General features: G+C 47.5%; 1 protein-coding gene across 1 annotated transcript in view; it reads left to right on the top strand.

Annotated features, from left to right (window-relative positions):
* Nucleotides 1-23096, top strand: part of LOC142588676 (putative phospholipase B-like 2) — a 66611-nt gene that overhangs the window by 22144 nt on the left and 21371 nt on the right. The window contains exons 4-5 of the mRNA XM_075700498.1: nt 18940-19011; nt 20087-20239. Of these exons, the coding sequence (XP_075556613.1) occupies nt 18940-19011; nt 20087-20239 (225 nt within the window). The remainder of the gene's footprint in view (nt 1-18939; nt 19012-20086; nt 20240-23096) is intronic.

The following is a 23096-nucleotide window of genomic DNA, read 5'->3' on the forward strand; positions in this document are numbered from 1 at the left end:
GTGGGCTTGCCTAGATGCTCGATTATTGAAAAATGTTCCCCACTGTCGCGACGTATCGACATATCGATATCGCGACATATAGTGATAGTACTCCAGTAGCACGCTATCCTGGAGCTGATCAAACAAACCTCTTAGGAAGCCAATGTCCCAGCTGACGCATTTTTTGACGAAGCAGCGGGTATTGGACAGTTTCTTTGTGAGCGTCAGGAGCCGGTTGGCGTGCACTTGGTGGAAAACTTGCTTTTGAATCGCTATTCATGCGGAGGCAAACACCATTTGGTGTTCCGCTGCAGACCAACACGGATGTTCCTACGCACGGGACAGCTGGCTCGGCGAAGATAGTATGGGAGAGTCAGAGGCGAGAGTTGGATGACGGAGCTCGAACGAAGACAATGCCACGACCACGACGGCAAAGCAAAGAAGAGCATATTCCCAGCAGCTCGATTTCCTTGGCAAAGCCAGGCCCGCTGGTGTAAGACGATAGATAGATAGATAGATAGATAGATAGATAGATAGATAGATAGATAGATAGATAGATAGATAGATAGATAGATAGATAGATAGATAGATAGATAGATAGATAGATAGATAGATAGATAGATAGATAGATAGATAGATAGATAGACTGAAACTTAAGTTCGCAGCCAATGCAACACATTAAAAGTTAGCCTTCTGTGTTGTCCACGGTCACTACAACGTCCCGTTATAATTTACCCCTTATTGGTGTGTTTCTACCCCCCTTGAACAAGTACTGTGATATGGTTATAGTAACTCAAGGACGCTATTTGTTTTTTATTACAATCTCCACGGTTCGAATTTACGCAACCGCCGACGTAAGCGTGGGTAGGTACACACAGCGTTTTCACTCCGATAGCAATTATATGGACACCCCAATAACGTTTTTGCCGTCGGAGACGAGATCGCCGTGAGGTTCTCTTTAATGTGCAAGGGCGATAAAATCGGTGCGGCGCGCTGTATGCTGTATGCTGTGCGCCAGTGAAAGCTTGCGAGGGTGAGCCGGCTATCTTGGCTCACTCTCGCACACGGATGGCAGAAAAGCAGGAAGGAAGCGCGCAGTCTTCTGTCGCGCGCGTAACTTCGAGGGGGTGTAGGGTAGGGTAGGGTGGGGGCGCGTTGTACTCCTGGCGACAGCACCCGCCAGCCCGTACCGCTGTATCTTGAAATCCATCTGCGACGGTGACAAGGTCCACTTCTCCGTAGGGCGACGGGGGGGGGGGGGGGGGGCGAGGTTTTACTTCGGGCGGCGGGGGTAGCCGCGCACGCATGGCTATTGTAGTTGAAAACTATTTACGACGGGAACACAGTGTACCGCGAGCAGTGCTTTCATGGCTGAGTTCGCGTTGATACGAGACGCAGCGCGGAAGTCAGTTCTGTCGCGGCTGCTGACGCGCTTCCTCACTCCAGCGTTTTGACAGTGAACTTCCGCGGTCATCGAGTGAGAAGTGTCTGCTTGTGCATGGGTGATATCTTGCTTGTTAGTTTAGTTAGTATGCTCATGTTTACATGTGTATTAGGCTGATAAATCTACTATCCTTACTTCGTATATATTGCCACGAATTTGCTATCGCAATCGATGTGCCTTTCGGGCGGAAGGGCGGCTTTTCTTGCACAGCTCAATAAAACGCTTACTCCGTTTACAGTATATTCAGTTTGTTTTGTTTTAAATAGGAAAGGTTATCTAAAAGGACAGGTTTCGCTTATCTGACCGGCTGACGAGGGACGAGGAACGAGAAGAGGGGCTAAGGTACTTTACTGGGGACCGGGTACTCGTGTGGAAGTGAGTAGCCGGAGAAAGAGGATGGCGCCGGCGTCTCCGAGTGGTACGAATGGTGCTCACTGGTTCGTCACAAAGAAGATGCGGAGAGAGAGAGAGTACCGAGAAAGGTAGGGAGGTTAACCAGAGGTGGTTCCAGTTGGTTACCCTGCACGCGGGGAAGGGTTAAGGGGGACAAAAAGAGAAAGAAAGTGGAAGGGGGAGATGGAGAGAAAGCGAGACGAGCACTAACAAAGCGCGTACATTATAGAGCGGTAGTGGGCGGCGTTATTGAAGTCTATCTTTGAGCCCCATAGACCGCAAGAACCGCAAGACCACAAAGGACCAGGCAGGATTCCGTAAAGGCTACTCAACAATAGACCATGTTCACACTATCAATCAGGTGATAGAAAAATGTGCGGAATATAACCAACCATTATATATAGCTTTCATTGATTACGAGAAAGCGTTTGATTCAGTCGAAACCTCAGCAGTCATGGAGGCATTGCAGAATCAGGGTGTAGACAAGCCGTATGTAAAAATACTGAAAGATATCTATTGGCCTCGAGCTCCACCACTGGAAAAGCTGGCGCCACCGTCGGCGTGACGTGCTAGGAGGGATCACGTGGGCATGGCGGCCGCGTCGGCTGCTTCGGGCGCGCCTATAATGAACTAGAATATTCTAGTTCACTATAGGCGCGCCGAAGCGAGCTGAAAACGAGAGTTTAAATTCCCTCGTACGCTGCGGTCCTCATTTAGTGGCGAGATTTTCCCGCTTCGAGTGTCTCCTTTACAACGCTTCAAAGCACTACAATAGGTAGTGGCTGCCTTTGAAGGCGCACAACATGGTAGGCTACTGCTCGGTGCCGCAATGCCGGACGCACGCGACGGAGCACGGTGTCAGCCTTATTCACACGTAGCCGCAGGACAAGAAGCTGTGGGATGCTTGGCTCGCGAAACATAAAACCGGCAAACAGTCATCGGCTACAACTCCGGTATGCAGCAAGTACAGACGCGAGGAAGATTTCTGCTACGGTGCCCGGTCTGCGATGTTCTGAAAACGCGCACTGAGACGCTCGCCCGAGTCCGCTGCCCGACTAATGTCATGACGGTTTGGTCTATGAACTTGTCGATGCAATAGATACTGGCAAGTTCAGCGGAGTGGAAAGGCAGCGGTAAGAAGCACATTTAAAGAAAGCATGGCATATGGTCATGTTTGTGTTATGAATTAATGCACTGGATTACAAAAAAGGAGCAGCGGGGAATTGCACGATGAGAACACCGATAAACATACAGTGCGACGCAACTCGAGAAATAGTATTGAAAGGTCAAAAAATTTAGTAGAAAAAAAAGATGTGCCGTCGCGACGGCACATCACAGTCCCCGTAGGCGTCGAAGTCTCTACAGTGAAATTATTTTTGAACAGCTCTGATAGCGCCCACGCAACAATGGTTGCTTGTATACTGTCAAATGCTCATATTCTGCGGCGTAAAGCTCATGGCACGGTGCGCAAACGCGCGCGCGGAGAAAGCGAAACAGTGCGCGGACAAGCATGCAGACGCGCAGTCGGTCGCTGCGAATCTGCGCGCTCGCTGCATTGAGGCTTCATTCTATTACGCTCCATTTAGTTATACAAACACTATAAGAACATATTTCAGATAGTTTGCTCTCAGCATTTACCTACCTTTCACGTAAGAAGCCGGTTCGGGAGACTCCGTCGCGGCGACTGCGCGCAGTGGCGTTCACTGTACGTATTCGGTAAAGCGATAGCGTCTGTAAACGATTGTGTGCTTTCAGTTTGCCCAAAATTATTATTTAGACAGTGAGAAACTTCTCTCGTTTCGAAAGTACTTACAGAAATGTCCGGGAGAGCTCGCGCGTGGTGTTTTCAGTGAGCGCTGACAGCAAAACCTATGAGGAGCGCGCCACGTGATCCCTCATACTACGCCAGCGAGGCGCTTCCGATAGATGGCGACTCCGTAACTCCTCGCCGCCAATAGCGGCTCCACAGCCACCGTAGTCCTCCATAAAGAAAGCAACAAAATCCCAATAAAGAAAGGCGTCAGGCAGGGAGATACGATCTCTCCAATGCCATTCACAGCGTGTTCACAGGAGGTATTCAGAGACCTGGATTGGGAAGAATTGGCGATAAGAGTTAATGGAGAATACCTTAGTAACTTGCGATTCGCTGATGATATTGCCTTGCTTAGTAACTCACGGGACCAGCTGCAATGCATGCTTACTGACCTGGAGAGGCAAAGCCGAAGGGTGGGTCTAAAAATTAATTTTCAGAAAACTAAAGTAATGTTTAACAGTCTCGGAAGAGAACAGCAGTTTACGATAGGTAGTGAAGCACTAGAAGTGGTAAGGGAATACATCTACTTAGGACAGGTAGTGACTGCGGATCCGGATCATGAGACTGAAATAATCAGAAGAATTAGAATGGGCTGGGGCGCGTTTGGCAGGCATTCTCAGATCATGAACAGCAGGTTGCCATTATCCCTCAACAGAAAAGTTTATAACAGCTGTGTCTTACCAGTAGTCACGTACGGGGCAGAAACCTGGAGGCTTACGAAAAGGGTTCTACTTAAATTGAGGACGACGCAACGAGCTATGGAAAGAAGAATGATAGGTGTAACGTTAAGGGATAAGAAAAGAGCTGATTGGGTAAGGGAACAAACGCGAGTTAATGATATCTTAGTCGAAATCAAGAAAAAGAAATGGGCATGGGCAGGACACGTAATGAGGAGGGAAGATAACCGATGGTCATTAGGAGTTACGGAATGAATTCCAAGGGAAGGGAAGCGTAGAAGAGGGCGGCAAAAAGTTAGGTGGGCGGATGAGATTAAGAAGTTTGCAGGGACAACATGGCCACAATTAGTACATGACCGGGGTAGTTGGAGAACTATGGGAGAGGCCTTTGCCCTGCAGTGGGCGTAACCAGGCTGATGATGATGATGAAGGCCTTCAACGCGGATGTTCTTTCAGAGCACTGACCTAAACCTTTCAGTTCTGATAGTGGATGATTATCCAAATGGTCCAGTACTCTGCACATCACTTGTTTCTGGGCAATATATCTCGGGTAGACACAAATAATGTGTGTGAGCGTCTCTTCGTTGTTGCATGTGTCGCACGTGGGGCTGTAGGCCATTTCAATAAGGAAAGCATGTGAGTTCGTAAAGACAACGCCTAGCCACAGACGGTACAGCATCGTCCGTTCACGTCGTGGTTTCCCAGGTGGGAGGTGGATCCGCAACTGCGGAGAGAACGAACGCAAATGACCCATGCTGTAAACGGTCGAGTTCCACAGCACGGCAAAGTACAATCACGGGATATCAATCGCAGCCCAGCCGCAGCGTCTGTTCGCGAAAGCGGAATGAAGACTCGCTTACCACTTTCATGCGCAGATCAGGTGGCTTCGTCGGCGTGGTCGTTCCCACTGATTACACTGTCCTGGAAGCCATTGAAAGATTATGTTGTGTCCCTTGTCATGACTGTGATGACACATGTGTCGAATTTCTGAGGCCAATTGTTGATTGGGTCCGTGTCACATTAGATTTTGTATGCACTGAAGCGCGGCCTTCGAGTCACTAAAGACACTCCATTGTTGTGGTTGTTGCTGCTTAATGAAATCAAGTGCAGCACGGAGTGCCGCGACTTCTGCACCCGTCGATGTGGTCACACATAAAGTTTTTATATTGATTTCTTCTTATTTTGTGGGGATGAAGACTGCAGCAGCAGAGCTGTCGAGTTTCACCGAACCATCTGTGTAGACTTGTTGGCGGAATCTGTGCGCATTGTGAATGTGTTACAAAGTTGCTTGTTCCAAAGATTTCAAAGGCGCTCCGGCTTTGTTTCTGATGCCTGGAATTCTCAGCTGCACTTCCGGCCGGTGCAGACACCACAACGGGTCGGATAATCGTGTAGCAGGCTTAAATTGTGATGACAAGTAGGACTGATGCCTTAGAATACTTTTGGCACAAGTTGAATGTGGCATTTTCGCTGGCAGGCAAGCAAGCTGGGGAGAGGGAATCCGAGTCAGGTGTCGGATGTGTGCTCTCAGGACATCTGTATCCATGTAGACTGTCAAAGGAACGTCTCTGGCCATGGCCATTGTCGCAACTGATGATGTAGTTTTTGGGAGACCGAGACACGTTCTGAATGCTTGTGCTTGCACACTCTGTAGTTTGCGGATATTTGTATTGTAAGTATTTCCTAGTACAGGTAAGCTGTACCGCAAGAAGCCGAAAAACAGTAATTTATACAGTTGCAACATTGATGGTACTGTTGCGCCCCGGGACTTCTCGCCGAGGAACGCAAGAAGGTCCACAATGGCGGCCAAACGCTTTGCCATGTACGAGACGTGAGGGATCCAGGACAAGCCTCTATCAATGGTCACGCCAAGAAATAGGTGCGTTCGTCTATATCGTATAATTTTGTCATTAATCCTCAAAGCATACGGAGCCATCGCTTTGCGATTAAAAGCAGCGCGCGCGCATTTCTCAGCTGAAAGCTCCAGGCCTTGCCTTTTTTGATATGTTGACACAGCCGTTGAAGCTTTCTGATGTCGCGCGCAAACTTATAGACGTGTCACTCCTGAAGCCGATATTCAAATGTCGTCTGCATATACGGAGAGCTGAACGGTTTGTGGTAACGTATCAGCGAGACCACTGAGCACCATGTTGAAGAGGGTAGGGCTGAGTACTCTGCCTTGCGGTAGATACACCACGGCTGGTATAGCTAGATGGCGTTCGTCCCTCTTCAGTCAAAATAAAGAAACATGATCCATTCAAATATTAGCGTATACAGCGAAAGGTGCGTCCACCAATACCTACAGCTTCCAAGGCTTCCAGAATTCCAGGATTATATACATTGTCGTACGCACCTTTCACACCAAGGAATAAGGCCGCAGTGATGCGTTTCAAATGTTTCTGGTGTTGTACGTATGTTACAAGGTCGATAATGCTATCTATTGACGAGCGTCTACGTCAAAAATCAGCCTTACCTTTGAATAGACGTTATAAAATTCCAAGTACCATTCCAAGCGTGTAAGGATCATTCTCTTCATTACCTTGCCGACACAGCTGGGCAGTGCTATTGGACGGTAAGATAATAATCCCAATGGAGATTTGATGCAGAAATCGTTAAATCAGTACGAACTCCTCCGATTAGTAGGTATCCCCTTGCTTAGCTTGCCCTAGCTCCATGGCATCATGACGGCGTGCGATGGGGCGCTAGAAATTTCGTTTAAACATATCCTCCTTGAAAAACCTGTGGCCGTGCGACGTTACCTGCGTTCCGAAAATGCTCGACAACTTTATACAACCAAGAGAGGTGCAGAATGAAAACAACAATTGGGCCAAGTGAGAAACGTCAGCGTTCTGTGTCACGAAGCAGATGGTCAGAAACTTCGACGACTCGGCAGCCAATGACCTCAGCAACTTCGTTAATGACTTTTGCGGCGCACACTGCGCGATTGGCTGTGGTTGATGCCAGACAGTCAGTATCGCTAACGTAGGGAAACATTTGACTGAGAGCAGTTATTGCACAGAAAACTATTTGTATTTACGGCTTCAAAACATTGCCTAATGTATTCAGGCACGTTTAAGAAAACATAACAATGGTGTGAACACGATATCTTGAGAGTCTTGCTCGTACATGCGTGGAATTTCAGTGACCGGCGGACAATTCATCTGGTTAACAAAGCTCTACTCGCTTGCTTAGATATATTATTCTCGCTCTACTCGCTTGCACCAGAACTATTACGTACCAGATGGCTGGTACACAATATTTTCTGGTGCAGGTAGAGTATAGCAACGTGATTTGTGAGAGAGCTTAGTGAACTATTGCAGGATAGTGAAAACAGTGTTGTACAAAATTCCAACGCAAAAGTTGTTGAAATAAACTCCGGATAAAATGCAGTACTCAAATTTTCTTATTTGTAGCGACGTCTGCGTGGCTTCGGCACTGAATATATCGAGAGTCTCGGATTAGCGTAAAGACGTAAAACATAATTATTTAGCGCCGCGTAAAGGGCCCTCCGCATGCCCAGTACGTAGGGAACCGTTATGGCTCCTGCAAGCCTACATGACTTTTTAGGATATAACGTTCAGCGCTAGCGTACCCAAGGGGAGCCTTGCTTCGAGCAACATGGCGGAAACCCTCGAAATGGATGCCGACTGTTTCGTCTCTATATTTCAGATCTATAGAGACGTATATCTGCACTGTATGGCCTAACTCATGGTTTCCTTTGTTTAGACTCGTTTCACGATGTTTTGGAAACAAATTATTACTAACACCTGGACGCACTCTATGATATTTCTTCTTGATTTGTATAGGCCCTCATGCTTCCACATTGGAGAAGCCAACCGCATTTGCAGCCGCTGCGCTTAGCTCGTTGTGAAGTGCCAAGGATTTCCATGCACTGCCCGTTATCATTCATTTGATGGCAGCCAGGCGAACGTGGATGCCAATTGCGCGAATTGGCGAGCCGGCTTTTCGTATTACCGGTCACGCTCCCCCTCTGTGCGATAGCTTTTTTGCACGTATAATACGGCCTGCCCACGTCAAGGAAACTCATAGCAGCGACCTCAGGGGGAAAGATTGTCACATGCCAAAGAGCCACAAATCCCCCATGACCGCCAAACTAGCGACAGATAATGAAATAGGATTTGATGATAGACGCTGTCATCATCATGATAGAAACTGCTATCGGCAACGTCACTATTATAATGACGGCCACGTCGTGACATCGATGGTGGACACTAGTGTGAGTTTTTCAATAATATTTGAAAAGCTGGAGGATAGACTTCGAAAAGTGAAAATGGAGTGGATGAGGCTTCACGCTAAAGACACTCGAGGCCTCCTAGTGACACCAAATGACAAGTGTCCTGCAAATATAACAATATCAGAATAATCCATTATTCTGATATTGTGTTATTTTTCATAGTTGTTGCTAAGATGTTATCTTAGGTATGGACTTCTTGCGTCAATACGGTGCTACCGGTATGCTATCATTATGCAGGACGGTATGGAGCTCTTTTCTGTGAACTAAAATCGAGAGCTGCAACGCGAGTCTATGCGCATAACCAACGAAGTGACCGCACTGCCTTTAGCTTGCCGCCTTGTTTCCGTCAAATGTGACACAAAGTACAACAGATAAACAGTTGCTGATCAGATAATTACAAGTTTGCTAACTCAAGGTGTTGCCATACCCAGGAGGCTCGTCAAAATAATGCAAGAGCAAGCTGAAGTACTGATGACAAACTTCAGAAACAACCAACAACACATTGCAAAAGGCTTAGCAGTAGTTTATCTGGATCCAATTCCATAACGACGCTGGCTTTGCATTGCAAGAGGGACAGAAAGACACTGAAACGCTACCTGCCTTTGACGTGAGGACGAGACTATCACCAGCGGCAAGCCAGTTCCTTGTGTGCCTATTGCACTAGTTTTATTAATTCTTTTTGTTCACATCTAGAGTCTGTGAGACACCACTGACGAAGCACTGGATCACCACGGAGGAGGCAACGACACCAATCCGACAAAATCTCTACTGTGTAGCTTCGAAAAATGCAAAGCTTTCGAAGAACAAGTGAGCAAAACGTTCGACGACGACGTTATCCAGCCCTCAGAAAGCTCCTGGCCATTGTCGGTAACGACTTCCAAAGAGAAGGATGGCCTTGAACGTTTTTGTGTCGACCACTACTGGTTGGACGATGTGACAAAGAAAGACGTATGCCTATTACCGTGTATCGACGACTCTCTCGAGAGCCAGAAGCACGTCTGCTACTTCTCGTCGGTAAAACTAAACAGTGAATATTGACGAATCGAAGCTGATTAAAGGAACCGACGAGACTGTACCATAACGCGTGATGGGCTCCATTAATTGAAGGTGCTGCGTTGCTGTTTTTTTCTCAGCTCCGGCAATTTTTGGGCATCCCATCGATACTGTTATTTAAGACTGAAGGGCCAGAGATCTCTGCTGCAGCTCGACGACATCACTGGTTTTCAGAAATATTTGAATAACACTAAGGATGGCTACTGTCTCTTTTCCAACAGATGCAGTTCGCCGGCGTAGCACTGAAACCAGAAAAATGCCCTTTTGGTTTTGAGAGAGACCCGTTCGTAGGTAATTTTGTGTCACAAGGAGAGTCCACCCTGACCTGGACAAAACTGCGGCCGTCACAAATCGTTTAGCGCTAAAGAACAAGAACGCAGTAAGGCATTTCCTAGGTATCTGTGCGTATAACCCAATATATATAGTAACCCAAGATTGACAGCCAATTTATGACAAAGAGCTTCGCCGTTAACTCGCCTTACAAGAGAAGACGTGGTCTTCGCATGCGGCGGCGAAAAAAGAGCGAACAACACCTAATAAACTCCGACAACACCAGTAAACGCCACCTGCACTGCCTCTATATGACGACGGCCATCCTGCCACGACCCATACGGACGCTCCAGCGATATAGATCTAGGTGCTACGCTCGACTCAGCCGAGACGGTCATAGCATACGCAAGAAGAATGCTCGGACATTGACAGTCTAATTACTCAATAACAGAATAGAAATTTCCTGCTGTGGTATGGACAGTTGTGAAGTTTCCCCCGTATCTCCATGTCCATTCAATCAGTGCTGTTAGCGACTATCAATATTGTTCCTGGATGACAGTCTTGAAGGTTAAGTCTTGTCAATTAACGCGCAGGAGCCTCAAGGCCAAATATACGCACGCTTCCCGGTGGGCGATAGCTTGAGCCCGCGCGCCTTCTTGTTTCTGGCGCTTCGGGAGGAAGGGCGGTTTTGAACATACAAGACGGGCTCAAGCGCGCTCCCATTTGGCTCAGTATTTTCGTCTTCGTGGACATCGTTCCGTATTTTTGTGAGCTAACAAGAGCACAGATATTTGTCTGGAGAAGATATCTGTGATAGAGACATGGTTCTAGGCGTACGATCTCTCCCGCGCCATTTGCACAAGCCTAGGCACGTGGATGCTAGCTTTCGTGCGCCGACAAGCGTACGTGAATTGTGGCTTTAAAGTTTTAATATTGGATATGATAGTGGGGTGTACATCTGCCAGATGACAGCAGGCCAACGCCGAATGTCTTTCAAGGTCGCCGATTCAGCTATAAGTCACAGAAGATGAGACGGAGACATTGCTGTTATATAAGTTCGGGATCCAGCCACTATTGCTCCTCAGTACGAGGAAGAGAGCTAGCCAACACTAATTGATTTTTTAAGGTCCCGATTACAAGCGTGCCCGGAAAATTCGCCAGAAGCTTGCCATAGTTGTGCTTCCGCAGTGACCTTCTGTACAAGAACTTTTCTTCAAGCGGAAGCAGCCATTTGTCATGCTAAGATCTATTTATCATGAGGTCTTACAAGCCTGCTGCAATGAACCAACGTATTGGCACCTCGGTTACACGCGAACACTTCACCGAGTCAAATAGAATTGTGCCTGGCCAAGAGTTGCAGCCATTGTGCGTGTTTCGATTGTCCCCCCCCCCCCAACGATGGAAACCGCCACATTTAAAACCAGCTGGTCTATTGCAACGAATTCATGTGCACGCTACTCATTTGCCCAAATTTCAATGCACCTGCTTGGCCAGACTCTCATTGTCTGAAATTGAGTTAGTAATATCGTGTCCGCTCCCGGAGCGGTGATGCGAGCAAAATATTGACGCCACTCCGATGTAGCCATGTACTCAAAAAAGCCCCGTGTTTATTAGACAGCCGTTTTTATCCCCTTTCCTCAATGACGACACACAGCATGTTCACACGAGTGCTTCGTCAGATCAGAGATAACCGATAACACTGCAGCTTCCTTTTCTTACAGCACATAGAAAACAAATGAGCCACAAAACAAACTAACAGTATAAAACCTACAAACAGTATCAGCATTGCGTCACGAATCGCAAAGGCACCGAACTGCAGTATGCAGGTCTCGAGTGCAGCCATATCGCTGTGGCGGCTTTATTTCTCGACCGTAGCGTGTCATATAACCATCGGGTCTCCCGTCTTCGTACGAGGCAGCGGCTGTAGTTGAATTAAGCGCAGAAGGCTCTGCCGAGGCCCTGTGTTCCTCGGATGGGCCTGCAGCGTCCGGAGTCGCAGGAAAGTCGTAGGAGGGTTCATGTGCGCCGGTTCGCTCGCTGTACCAGACCAACGCGCGTCTGTTTCTCTCTAGTTCAACCCCGTCGTCTGTCCGCAGCCGATATGACCGAGGCCGCATGGCTCGAGTTAACACTTTTGCTGCAATTTTGCCGTATTTTGTCTACACGGTTTCCCGGGGCGAGTAGCGGTAGCTGCGTTACCGCGTGGGGACGGTCGTAGTCGCGTTTTTGCTTATTTCGCAGTGTCCTGTCTTTATAACGGAGGCTCATGAGACCATTCGTCATTGAGGGTACTAGCTTTTCCGGGTGCGCCGGAAGCGTAGAGCGCGACCGCCGGCCCATCAATAGCTAGGCTGGGCTTGTACCCAAAGGACCTGGGGAGTCCCTATAAGCTAGGAGGGCCAGGTAAAGGTCAACTGATTTTTCCAACATCCGTTTTACTGTCTGCACTGTACGTTCGGCAGCTCCATTTGACTGCGGATACGTGGGGATGAACGTGGCGGGATGGAAGCCATAACTTGTCGCAAAAAATTCAAATTCTGCAGAAGCGAATTGAGGACCGTTGTCATTTACAAGTTCTGGAATCGCGTGCCTAGCAAATATACTCTTGGTTTGCACAATAACCGCCGCCGAGCTCGTGGAAGATAAAAAGTCAAGCTCTGGGTAGTGCGAAAAATAGTCACAGACCACAAGGCACCATCTCCCCTGCAAATGGAAAATATCAGCTCCTACCTTCAGCCAAGGAAAGCTGCGATACTGACGGCACCATGGGCTTGGCTTGGCGAACGCGCAGTCTCGCGCACTCTCGACAACTGTTTACCTGAGCTCCTAGCTCGGTGCCGAGACCGGGCCACCATACAGAATCGCAGCTCTTGCTCGACATTTCACAATGCCCTGGTGACCAACATGCAATGACCACAGTATTTCACTTTTTAGATTCTGAGGCACCACGATACGAGACCCATACGGAAGCACACCGTCAGATATAGTACGGTTTGCTCTCTCCGACCAGTAAGGGCTTAGCCAACTGCTCACTTTAACGTGACATGGCCAGCCCCGCTCACAACACAACCGAAGGTGTTGGCAGGTTGAGTCTTTTTCTTGCGTGAATTTTTATTTAGTTCCAATGGGCTGAAAAGTTGAGTTCACTGGTACAGTCTTGTGTATGGCTTGATAGTTCACTGCAATACAGCTCGCCCATCTCTAAACCCGCTGCCGTGCAAGGTGCACGAGAAAGGGCATCGGCAGTGCCAATTTGCTTTCCTGGGACATAGGAGACTAAAAAGCGCTATCGCATGAGCCTCAATCGTAATCTTTGTATTATATGCACATAAAGGGGTGATTGACCGAGTAGCGATACGAGCGGTTTGTAATCTGTCTCAAATTGAAATTCCAGCCTCATCAAAAACCCTTCCAAGCTTTTTGACACCCACATCAGCGCAAGTGCTTCTTTTTCTATCTGCGCGCACCGTTGTTTTATTGGTGTTAATGAACGAGAGTGATATAGAACCGGCCGCCTTTCCCCATATGATTGCACTTGCATGAGCACACAGCCGAGAAGGAACGATGACGCGTCGGCGGCCACAATGTGCGCAGCTTAGGGTCGAATTTTGCGACGGATTGCGCCGAGGTAATCAATTCTTTCAGACTCGAATGATTTTCGCTGAGGCAGGCCCTGTGCCACTCACGGCATTTCAAGAGAAGACTACGGGGCGGTGCTGACATGTCGGCAAGGTTGTTCGCAAATCTTGACAGATAGCTTATCATGCCCAAAGACCTGCGGACATCAGCAAAAATTGATGGCGTAGACAATTCGTTTTTGGTTCGAACTTTCTTGGGATACGGCGTGATTCCCGACGCATCGACCACGTAGCCTTAAAACGCTACGCTGCTGATACAAAAAGAACAATTCGCTTTCGAAAGTATTCCGAGGCCGGGGTAATACCGAACGGCAGTCGCTGGAAGCAGTACCTACCAAACGGGGTGATAAATGTTGTTAGCTCTTGACTTTCTTCCGCAAATTTAACTTGGTGAAATATGAATTGGCATCTAATTTCGAAAGATATGTGGCCCCCGCCCATTCGCCAAGTGCGTCGTGTACGGTTGACAAGACAAAGCGTTCACGTGGGACGCTCTTGTTCAGCTGGGTTAGATCACACTGATTCGATCTTCCCCACTTGGTTTGGCTACGGGCACCATTCCTGCACATCATCTAGTCGGGTCATCTACCTTACGGATCACTTTGCTTTTGACCACTTTGACCAATTCTAATTTGTTGGGGTTCTTTAACGGGATGGGTACCCGCCACGGCGCGAAAATTGCGAAGGGGACCGCGCCCTGTTTCATGCGAATGCTGCGTTCGCCTGGCATCAAGCCCAGTCCAAGGAAGAGCTGCGGATGCATGTGCTCGTACTGTTTATCGTCAACCACATCAAGAAATTTGAGACCCGCCGTGGTTGCTCAGTGGCTATGGTGTTGGGCTGCTGAGCACGAGGTCGCGGGATCGAATCCCGGCCACGGCGGCCGCATTTCGATGGGGGCGAAATGCGAAAACACCCGTGTGCTTAGATTTAGGTGCACGTTAAAGAACCCCAGGTGGTCAAAATTTCCGGAGTCCTCCACTACGGCGTGCCTCATAATCAGAAAGTGGTTTTGGCACGTGAAACCCCAAATATTATTATTATTATTATAAGAAATTTGATTACATCAAGTGCTTCAACGGCTGCAAGCCCTAACAGGACACACTGCAGTAACTCTACAACGTACAGTGTTTGCCGCGTTGTTTTGGCTTTCCCAAAAATATCTGCTGAAAAACAACGATTCAGTTCGAGGCGCCGATTTGCAGCGCTTATCAACACCGCTTGTGACCAGTCTATACGAGGCACTACACCAGGGAAATCGGGCGGAACAACAGTGACTTCTGCTCCTGAATCAAGTTTTGCACTTACGCGTACACCATTAAAAGACACTTCCGCGTACCTGGCATTTGAGCCGTTGAGTGTCTCGACAAAAAAGTTTTGTCCGTCGCCTTCTAGCATAGACACGCCCACCTGATTGTTTTCTGTTCTCTTGTGACAAACCACGGCCAAATTTCCATAGATTCTACAGGGGTCACACTGCTCTGAACGTGCAGGGCACCGGGCTCTCGGGTGGCTCGACCGTCCGCAGAAGTGGCACCCTTGCGGTCGCCGCTGTTCCAACGACCCCCCCCCCCTGGAGCGACAGCCGTTGCTGTGCTGTGGCGCCAGCCTCCCAGTTGCTGGACGGCTTCCTCGTTGTTCGTTTGACCATGTCAAGTTCGCCTATAGTCGCCTCGTTGCTGACGGCGCGGAGTTCCAGTTGCTCTCGGTGAACTGTTTCCGTGAGACTGGCCCTCGTCAGAGCAGTCGCTAGCGTAACGGTGGCATCCATCTGGAGCACTTCCGACAGCTGTGCTTCCTCGAGGCCGGCTACAAATGTGTCGCGGTTCATTCGATCTCGAAATTCTGCAGATTTCTGCCACTACGCACCAAGCTCTCTTCGTCGCTGTCTCTCCCTTTTCAAGCGCCAGGACTTTCCTCAAAACTCGTCACAAAATTCGAAAAGGCTTACCGAGTCTTGGAGCGAATCTTCGGTGAATTTTCTCATTGAGCCACTGTCACCACCTGGCGACTTGCGCCGGCAAGGACGCGACATTGTCCACGTCTCGCGCATCAAGCCCTACCACGACCCTCTTACTTCCGATTCTTATGTCGCCCGGATGGCTCCTTTTGTACGGGGAAGATTGTGAAGAAGGCTCGTCTCGCCTGGCGTCTTTTTGGACATTGCTCCGGGCTGCCTCGTCGTTCTCGGTCGCTATGTCATTTGCATAATGAGCCGCTAATAAACCTCTTCTCCCTGAAAACGTGTTCTGACGTTCTGAAAACGTCCTTCTGAAATTCTAGTCTGAACAAGCCATTCGCGGACATGCTGAGCGTGTTCTTAGATGTGGAATGTTAAATCGGAATTACATGTTACCGTGCATCACATTCGGTTATAACACAGCGCAGCAATAAACAACAGAATTGAAGCTATTTATCTTCATGACCGCGAAATGACAGCGATGCTCCATGCAGTGCTAACCTATGACTGCTGTGATATAGACACGGAGCCTGATGCTTTGCCTCAGCGTTCTGAGGAAGCTAGACAACGCGCGTGTCCGGATCACCAGACAACAGGACTACGACGCACGCGGCATTATAATTCACGGGACCGATACGTCACCTGCCAACTACTTAAGACGGTGCGGGTTTGGGGTCCCATCCGCCGACGGGGATTTTCGGAAAAGCTACCTAGGAGGTACTTTGGTCCCTACAAGGCAGTACGACGCGTGAGGAACGTCCACATTAAGGTCCCCCTGATGGACGTTCTTCTTCTGAAGCTTACCATCGTTTACCAGGAGTCGAGCACCTTGTGCGCGTGAAGTCGTATTGTTCGCAATAAGAGGCCCACATCTTCTCTAACACGGCATCTTCTGCAGTTGCATAAGCATCGGAATGATGCCTTCGCTGGAGGGAGGCGCATGCCAATTTTAGTATGTGGCATGTAGAGAACAACGAAGATCTAGCGTGATTAGATGAGAAGACGAGATCCATGTGTAATCGTTTGGATTCACCTAAATAAAGTGACCTTCCGTGTTCTCATAGTTCCTGCTGTTTATTGTACGCGATAATATACTGAACGAGAATCCCACATGTAAATGGGCACTGTTGTGCTATTCTAAAGCAGAGCTCCAAACCGGCAGGGGGCACTGCGTCACTGGAACTAAGAACACATTTATTATAGCGCTGTTGGAAAGTACAATGATGTAATATTTCACTGGCTACGTTGTTATTGCAAAATTTTCGACAACCGCTTTGCTGAAGAAGCTACTAGATTAGCCCATGAAACACGCAGACAATAATCATATACTCTCAAGAACAGACGCAACGAGAAAAGTTCAACGAATTCCTTAGGACATCATGCTTTCCCTTTATAACAAACTGGAATAGTGCAGACATCGTTTGTGCATGCTTTATTCATCACTGCAACTGCTAGTGCTATAAACCACTCGCGGTGTGACACTAGACCACTGTTCCAGAAAAGAGTGCGCGTAGATTTAACAAACGTGTGGGTTTGTTAAGCTACACTCAATCTATGGTGGAAGTAGTAGGCACAAAAAGACGAGTAACACCTTTCTTTGCCTTCGCCATTCTTCCTTGAATCGATGGTTTGCTCGCACCAATGCAGAGTATCACACCTTGCGGGAGTTTGCGTAACCTTCCGGCTCTTTCCTGTTTTTCTCACTCTCTCTCGTTGTCAGCCTGTGGTTCCAACGGTCCGGGAAGTGCTTCACCCGGCCCTTAGTCTGCGCGCTGAGTATAACCATGACGAATGTTAAACCTGGCACTCAGTTACAAGGGGTGACAGACCAGGTGTTAGCGCATGCAATTCACGTACGAGTCTCAGATGGCTGTCATTCCCAGCCTCTCTAGATCATTTTGTTGTGCCGCAGGAGTTTTCTCGGCGTGACATTGTTTCTATAACAGTTAAGAGATGTTTTGCGTCATGTTTGTTTCAGAAACAGTATCCCTCTTGTGACAACAGAAAATACTCGCCACCGCGGCACCTTCTTACGTAATCGTCTGAGTGATTTCTTATAGCTAGTACATTGTATATCTTGTTGCCCGCGGACGACACGATATACAACGGGCGACCTCAGCACCGGGGGAAACGGGCGACCTCAGTAACCAGAGTTCAAACTGCGCTTACAGGGGCCCTACTAGGTAAACCTATACCAATCTGTTTTTATTCCTATTTCCTGATGTCAAATTTACGTAAGCGCAGAAGCAAGCATTGGGTGGTGACCCGCAGCGTTGTCTGAACAGCTCAATCAAACTTGGTCCTGGTTCATGAGATGTCACCTTTGTTTACTCTAAAAACCAATACCATTGCATACATTGAGCGGTTTTTTTTATCTAATTGACTCAAATGAAGCAAGGAGCCCGATGAGGCGGAGAGGGCTACGGTGGCGCCAAGCCTGCGTCTGCGATTAGTCCGCTTTCCTTTACTTAGCTTGCGGTGGCTTGCCGAAAATCGCGGCGGCGTGCAACGGAAGGCTAGAAATGCCGGTAAAGTAGATCCTCAGCAAAGAAGAGTTGGCAGAGTTATGTCCTATATGTGCCGAAAGGGCTCGATAATATTACTGCCACGCAAGAAGTTTTCGTATACGCAAATAAACCACGCTCTGCGGCTGGTGCGAATAGCCAGTACTTGAACGATCGGCGGGAAGCCACCTTATATTCTTTTCGAAACGGGGCAGCCTCCGGCTAATGAGAAAAAGATTCACTTCTGTTCGGCGTATTAATGCATCTTTAACGTACACGCCACTTTGACGCGTTCAGTTGTCGCGGTTTTCTGATGTCGCGTGAGCAATAAAGCTTTTGACCAATAGCACAGGGCTAATGGCGAAAAAGCGCCGAATCAGAAAATACTTTTCGTTTTCGTCACGTTGTGTGACATGTAGGCGAAGTGAGGGTAGCCCGCAAATTTTTTACTCATCCTGGAGGGGTTCTTGGAGAATTGGTATAGAAAAATTTGGAATAGCTTTCCGTCATAGCGTCCCAGAAGCCTGGATAAAATTTTGCCTCCTTCGGCTTTCCTTTACCCGCCGCAGTGGCCAGGCCGCTATGGTGTTGCGCTGCTAAGCACGAGACAGTGGGATGAAATCCCGGACGCGGCGGATCACATATCGGCAGGGCAAAACGCAGGAACGCCCGTTTCGCGTGCATCGGAACACGTAAAAGATCCCCTGGCGGTCAAAATTAATCAGGACATTTCCGCTACAGCGTGTCACATAATAAAAAAGCGATTTTGTCACGTAAAGCCTCATGAATTAAATTCAGTTCGACCGCCCTTTGCGCACGTTCGTAAAATATAAATAGTTTCCTCAGCCAGGCTAATTGATTCCAAAGGTTCTCAATGCTTCTCCCGGCGAGTACTTCCGGGTAATATTTGTTGTGCGTGAAGTTTGCAAATTACATTTGCCTGGATGTTTCAGAAAGAATTCGAGAGCCGCGGATGTAAGTGATGGCCTGAGGGAGTCCAAGTACTGGGCCAGTTACAATGTGGCGTACGTATAAGCTTCTCGTTATTTCCGCATATGCTCGTTGTGTGAAGGTATACGTGCAGTAATCTGAGAATGCCAGTAAAAGATGATCAAATGTTGTCTAAATATGTGAGAACCATCACCCGAAGCGTAAACAATAGAGCTAGCAAGACACCTGGCCGAGTGCAACTACCTAGTCGCCAGAACTTATGTATGGACCTCTGTAATAATTTATTCGCAGCAGACAGCCTTACGTTGGTTAAAATGTACAGACTACTGGATCCTAGCATCCAGCCTTTAGGCCCCCCGCATCTAAAAGGTGCTGGTTACCCGTGCGACGGGGAAGCACGGCAAAACATCTTTCGTGAATTACAGCTTATTGATTGATAAAACTTTCTTATCGGGCATTATCAGTCTACTTGTATTACCTTTATTTCTAGATAGAACAGTTACCTTTCTTCAATTGCCTGTGACAGCACTCTTCCACTTTGTCACGTAGATTTCTGGAAGAGGGGGAGATTACAGGGGTGTAAAATTGCAATTCCGCGGGTTGTTTATTAGGAATATTCACAAATCAATTATATGATGATGATGAGGCGTAAGCAAAATGGCGTCATATTGCTTTCACGAGCAGTTGAGTTTGCTTAGTAGAAATGCTGAGACTTTCATGAGATTTAAGATATCTATTCTTGAAAGTGCTGGGAAGTAAAATGGCATATTAAATTATCAATTCCTCGAAAATCCCTTAACCGTTGCTAGTAATTGCCAATCACCTTAGGAGGGACAGCAATGCCTCTCAAAGATTGACAAATGTACTCCTACGTTACCTAAAATCGAATAACGTATGCAAATTTTCCAATGTCATCATTTCTTTTCAATGTCTTTCAACCGTGAGAAAAGGGTACCGCTAAATTGTGTATATGCAAGCAGTATTTAAAGTAGTTAACAAAAATACATTGGTTTTCAAGAATATCAAATAAAAAGAGGACGTTACTAGCGCTCTCTGATTGTTCACAGTCATGGAACTCGAAGCTTCCCCGTTGTTCAATATTATCCGACTGCTGGAACTAATACTCATATTGTCGCTCACATCCACCAGGTATTTCGACGAAATCTTCAACATCAGCGGACAACCAGCAAAAGTTGCAAAATACGGGGACTCCTACACCTATGACAATTGTCCTCGTGCCAAGATGGTTAAACGAGACCACGAAAAACTACGTGACATGGATTCTATTATGGCCTTCATGAAGTACGTACAAAACAGCTCTTGATAACTGCAGGGCTGAATACGCTACGTTCCTAGTCTTATTTCTCGTCTTTCGTTTCACCGTAATGCAGGCACATTATGGGCAGTCGATTGCCGTTTGCCTTGAAGTAATTGAATAATTCACACAAAACCCACACCCGAATGCTTAATGAAAATCCTAAAGATGAAACAGGATAACCAGGAGCTAGAAACAAGTTCTGGAGTTTGGATGTTTGTTTCGTGCATCGGCAATTCATTGGTGTTCCTTCGTCTTCCTTCCATATCTGGAACGCTCTCAACCACATACGATCACGTCTACCTTAAAGTTATCTTGAACCATCCTTCGAATTAGGGGCAAGAGCGCATGTCGTAGATAGCATACGCCACTATGAACAACTTAGCCAAATGTAGCACTCGTGAGTATTGCGTGGCACTCGCAAGCGAACTGCGAAGTCATATGTTTCTCAAACCATATGAGTCATATGTTTATCAAAAAGTAGAAGCCTTCCTGTAATAATTGACCCTCTTCAGTGGTTCAGCGGCTATTGTGTTGCGCTACGAAGCGCAAAGCCACGGGTTGAAATTTGGGGCGGCGGACGCATTTCAATGGCGACGAGATGCAATAACAGCCGTATGCAGTGCATTGGGGGCACTTTAAAGATACCTTGATGACCAAACTTTATCCGTAGCCCACCACTTCGTCGGGCCTCGTAACGGAATCGTTGTTTTGGCACGTAAAACCCCAGGATTCAATTCTTGTAATTATTTCCTGGGCTGTCGACGGAATACACATTTCGCCTTATAGCAGATTTCCACACACGGCCAACGGCCAATAACCTATATCAGTCATAAAGTGCCAGTCTACTATCGCCTATAGGGACGAAACTAGCCACACTGCTTATCGGGGTAACGTAGCCGTCGGCTCTCGCCAGCTTCGATTAGTCTGGAACATTCAAACTGCCTCGAACTATGCCGAATTTCAGCACAAACTACACGCAAGCTATGCCTAACGCGCCCCGCGATGAATGGCGGCTAGCACCGCCGCTACAAGGGACGCGCACCTGTGTGCGCGGCTGGCTAGACGTGCTTCGTATTCAGCTTCGCATTGAGCGCGAGAAAGTGCGCAATCTGGATTCGCTTACTATCCGTGCAAGACATAGCCGGTCCGCAACAGGCAGCACGGCCACGCTTGACCACGGGAGCGCTCACGCTATCCCTGCTGTGCACTTACAACTGCGCATAGTCAGAAGTAGCTGAGTCTGCTGGGTACCGTAAACTCCGCGACCGCCGCGGGGTGTGATGGCAAGCTAGCCACAGTGGGCATTATTAGTGACGACGTAGGCGCAGTATCGCCACTCTATCGCCACCTGCACTCCACCTCAGCCTCGGAAATGTGGACGTTGAAGTTGAATGGAAAAAGCCAGCACCGTGGTCGAAGTATGTTTGTTTATTAATTAATTAATTAATTAATTAATTAATTAATTAATTAATTAATTTATTTATTTATTTATTTATTTATTACACCTCAAAGAACCCTTAACAGAAAATTACATGAGGGGTGAGCCCATGTTGTAAAAACGGCGGGTCAGGTTAGGTAATGGGAATTGCAAGATTGTTTTTGATGGCAGCTTTGAAACGAGAAATGTAATTGATGAGCGAGATGTCACAAGGAATGGTATTCCATTCACGGGCTGTGTATAATATAAAAGAACGTTCATACGCAGTGGAATGAGCGCGTGGTAGACACACAGCATTAAGATGCGTGTGGCGGGAGAAACGATGGGCTTGATTGATGACTTGCTTACCTGTGGACTGTAGATGAAAGAACCTAAAAAATAAAGGAATAAGAGCACTTTTGCGGCGGGAAGTGAGCGAGGGAAGACACAACCTGGATTTTAAGGCTGAAAGACCTATTTTTAGAGTAGTCCGAAAGAATGAATCTGGCATCTCGGTTTTGAACCAATTCACTGATGTTAATAATATTAACCTGACGGTTGTCATAAAGAGCACAAGCATACTCTAGTTAAGTTCGGATTAAGGTTCTATATGCAAGTAGTTTGACTGAGCGAGATGCTGAGGACGAGTTACGGCGTACGTAACCTAGTAATCGGTTGCAGAAATTAGTTAAGTGATTGATATGAGGGGTCCAAGTTAAGTCACTAGATATGTAGACTCCTAGCTATTTCAATGTTTCACACTGTGATAAAAGTGCAGTTGTTAAGGGAGTGGGACGGTACTACATAATTACGTAAGCTCGTAGGAGGTATTTTGGGAAAAAAATTATATTTTTGCAGTGCATTCCTGGGAGGTGTCATACACATCCAAAGTTGCTTTCGAGGATTAAAAAAAATCAGGACCACAGCTGTAACTACGGCGCGCGTAAGCAAAAGACTGCCAGCCTATTGGGCAACGTCTAAACGTACGCTTAATGAGAAATTCGCGTTATATTTTCAGTTTTGTAGGCTCAACTATTGTGCCTTACGTCGGCGTGTTCCGCGAAAGGTGATCAGGGTCTGAATTTCCCGGTACACGCAGTTCCATTCCAATATCAACCAAACTAGCGCATTTGGTTTAATTTTGTCGGTTGTAACCATTCGAAAATCACTGCGTCGTGAGTGCGCGGCCTGACGTGAAGTATTTGTCGAAGGACTCGGGTACAGTCAGGCATAGGCCCATGTTGGCCACGAAGTACGCGCAACGGCTCCTATTGCGGTCTTCTGCGTCGACACGCTAGAACGTAAAATGTTCTCCATCGATTGCTAAATTGTTCTATTCGATATCGAGGCGTCTTCGGCGCAACCTGGTACAGTAGTATAAAATGTGACTACAGATCGTCAAAGTCGGGAAGCTGCTCTCCATT

The sequence above is a fragment of the Dermacentor variabilis genome, chromosome 7 (genome assembly GCF_050947875.1).
Source record: "Dermacentor variabilis isolate Ectoservices chromosome 7, ASM5094787v1, whole genome shotgun sequence".
In the NCBI taxonomy this organism is placed as follows: Eukaryota; Metazoa; Arthropoda; class Arachnida; order Ixodida; family Ixodidae; genus Dermacentor; species Dermacentor variabilis.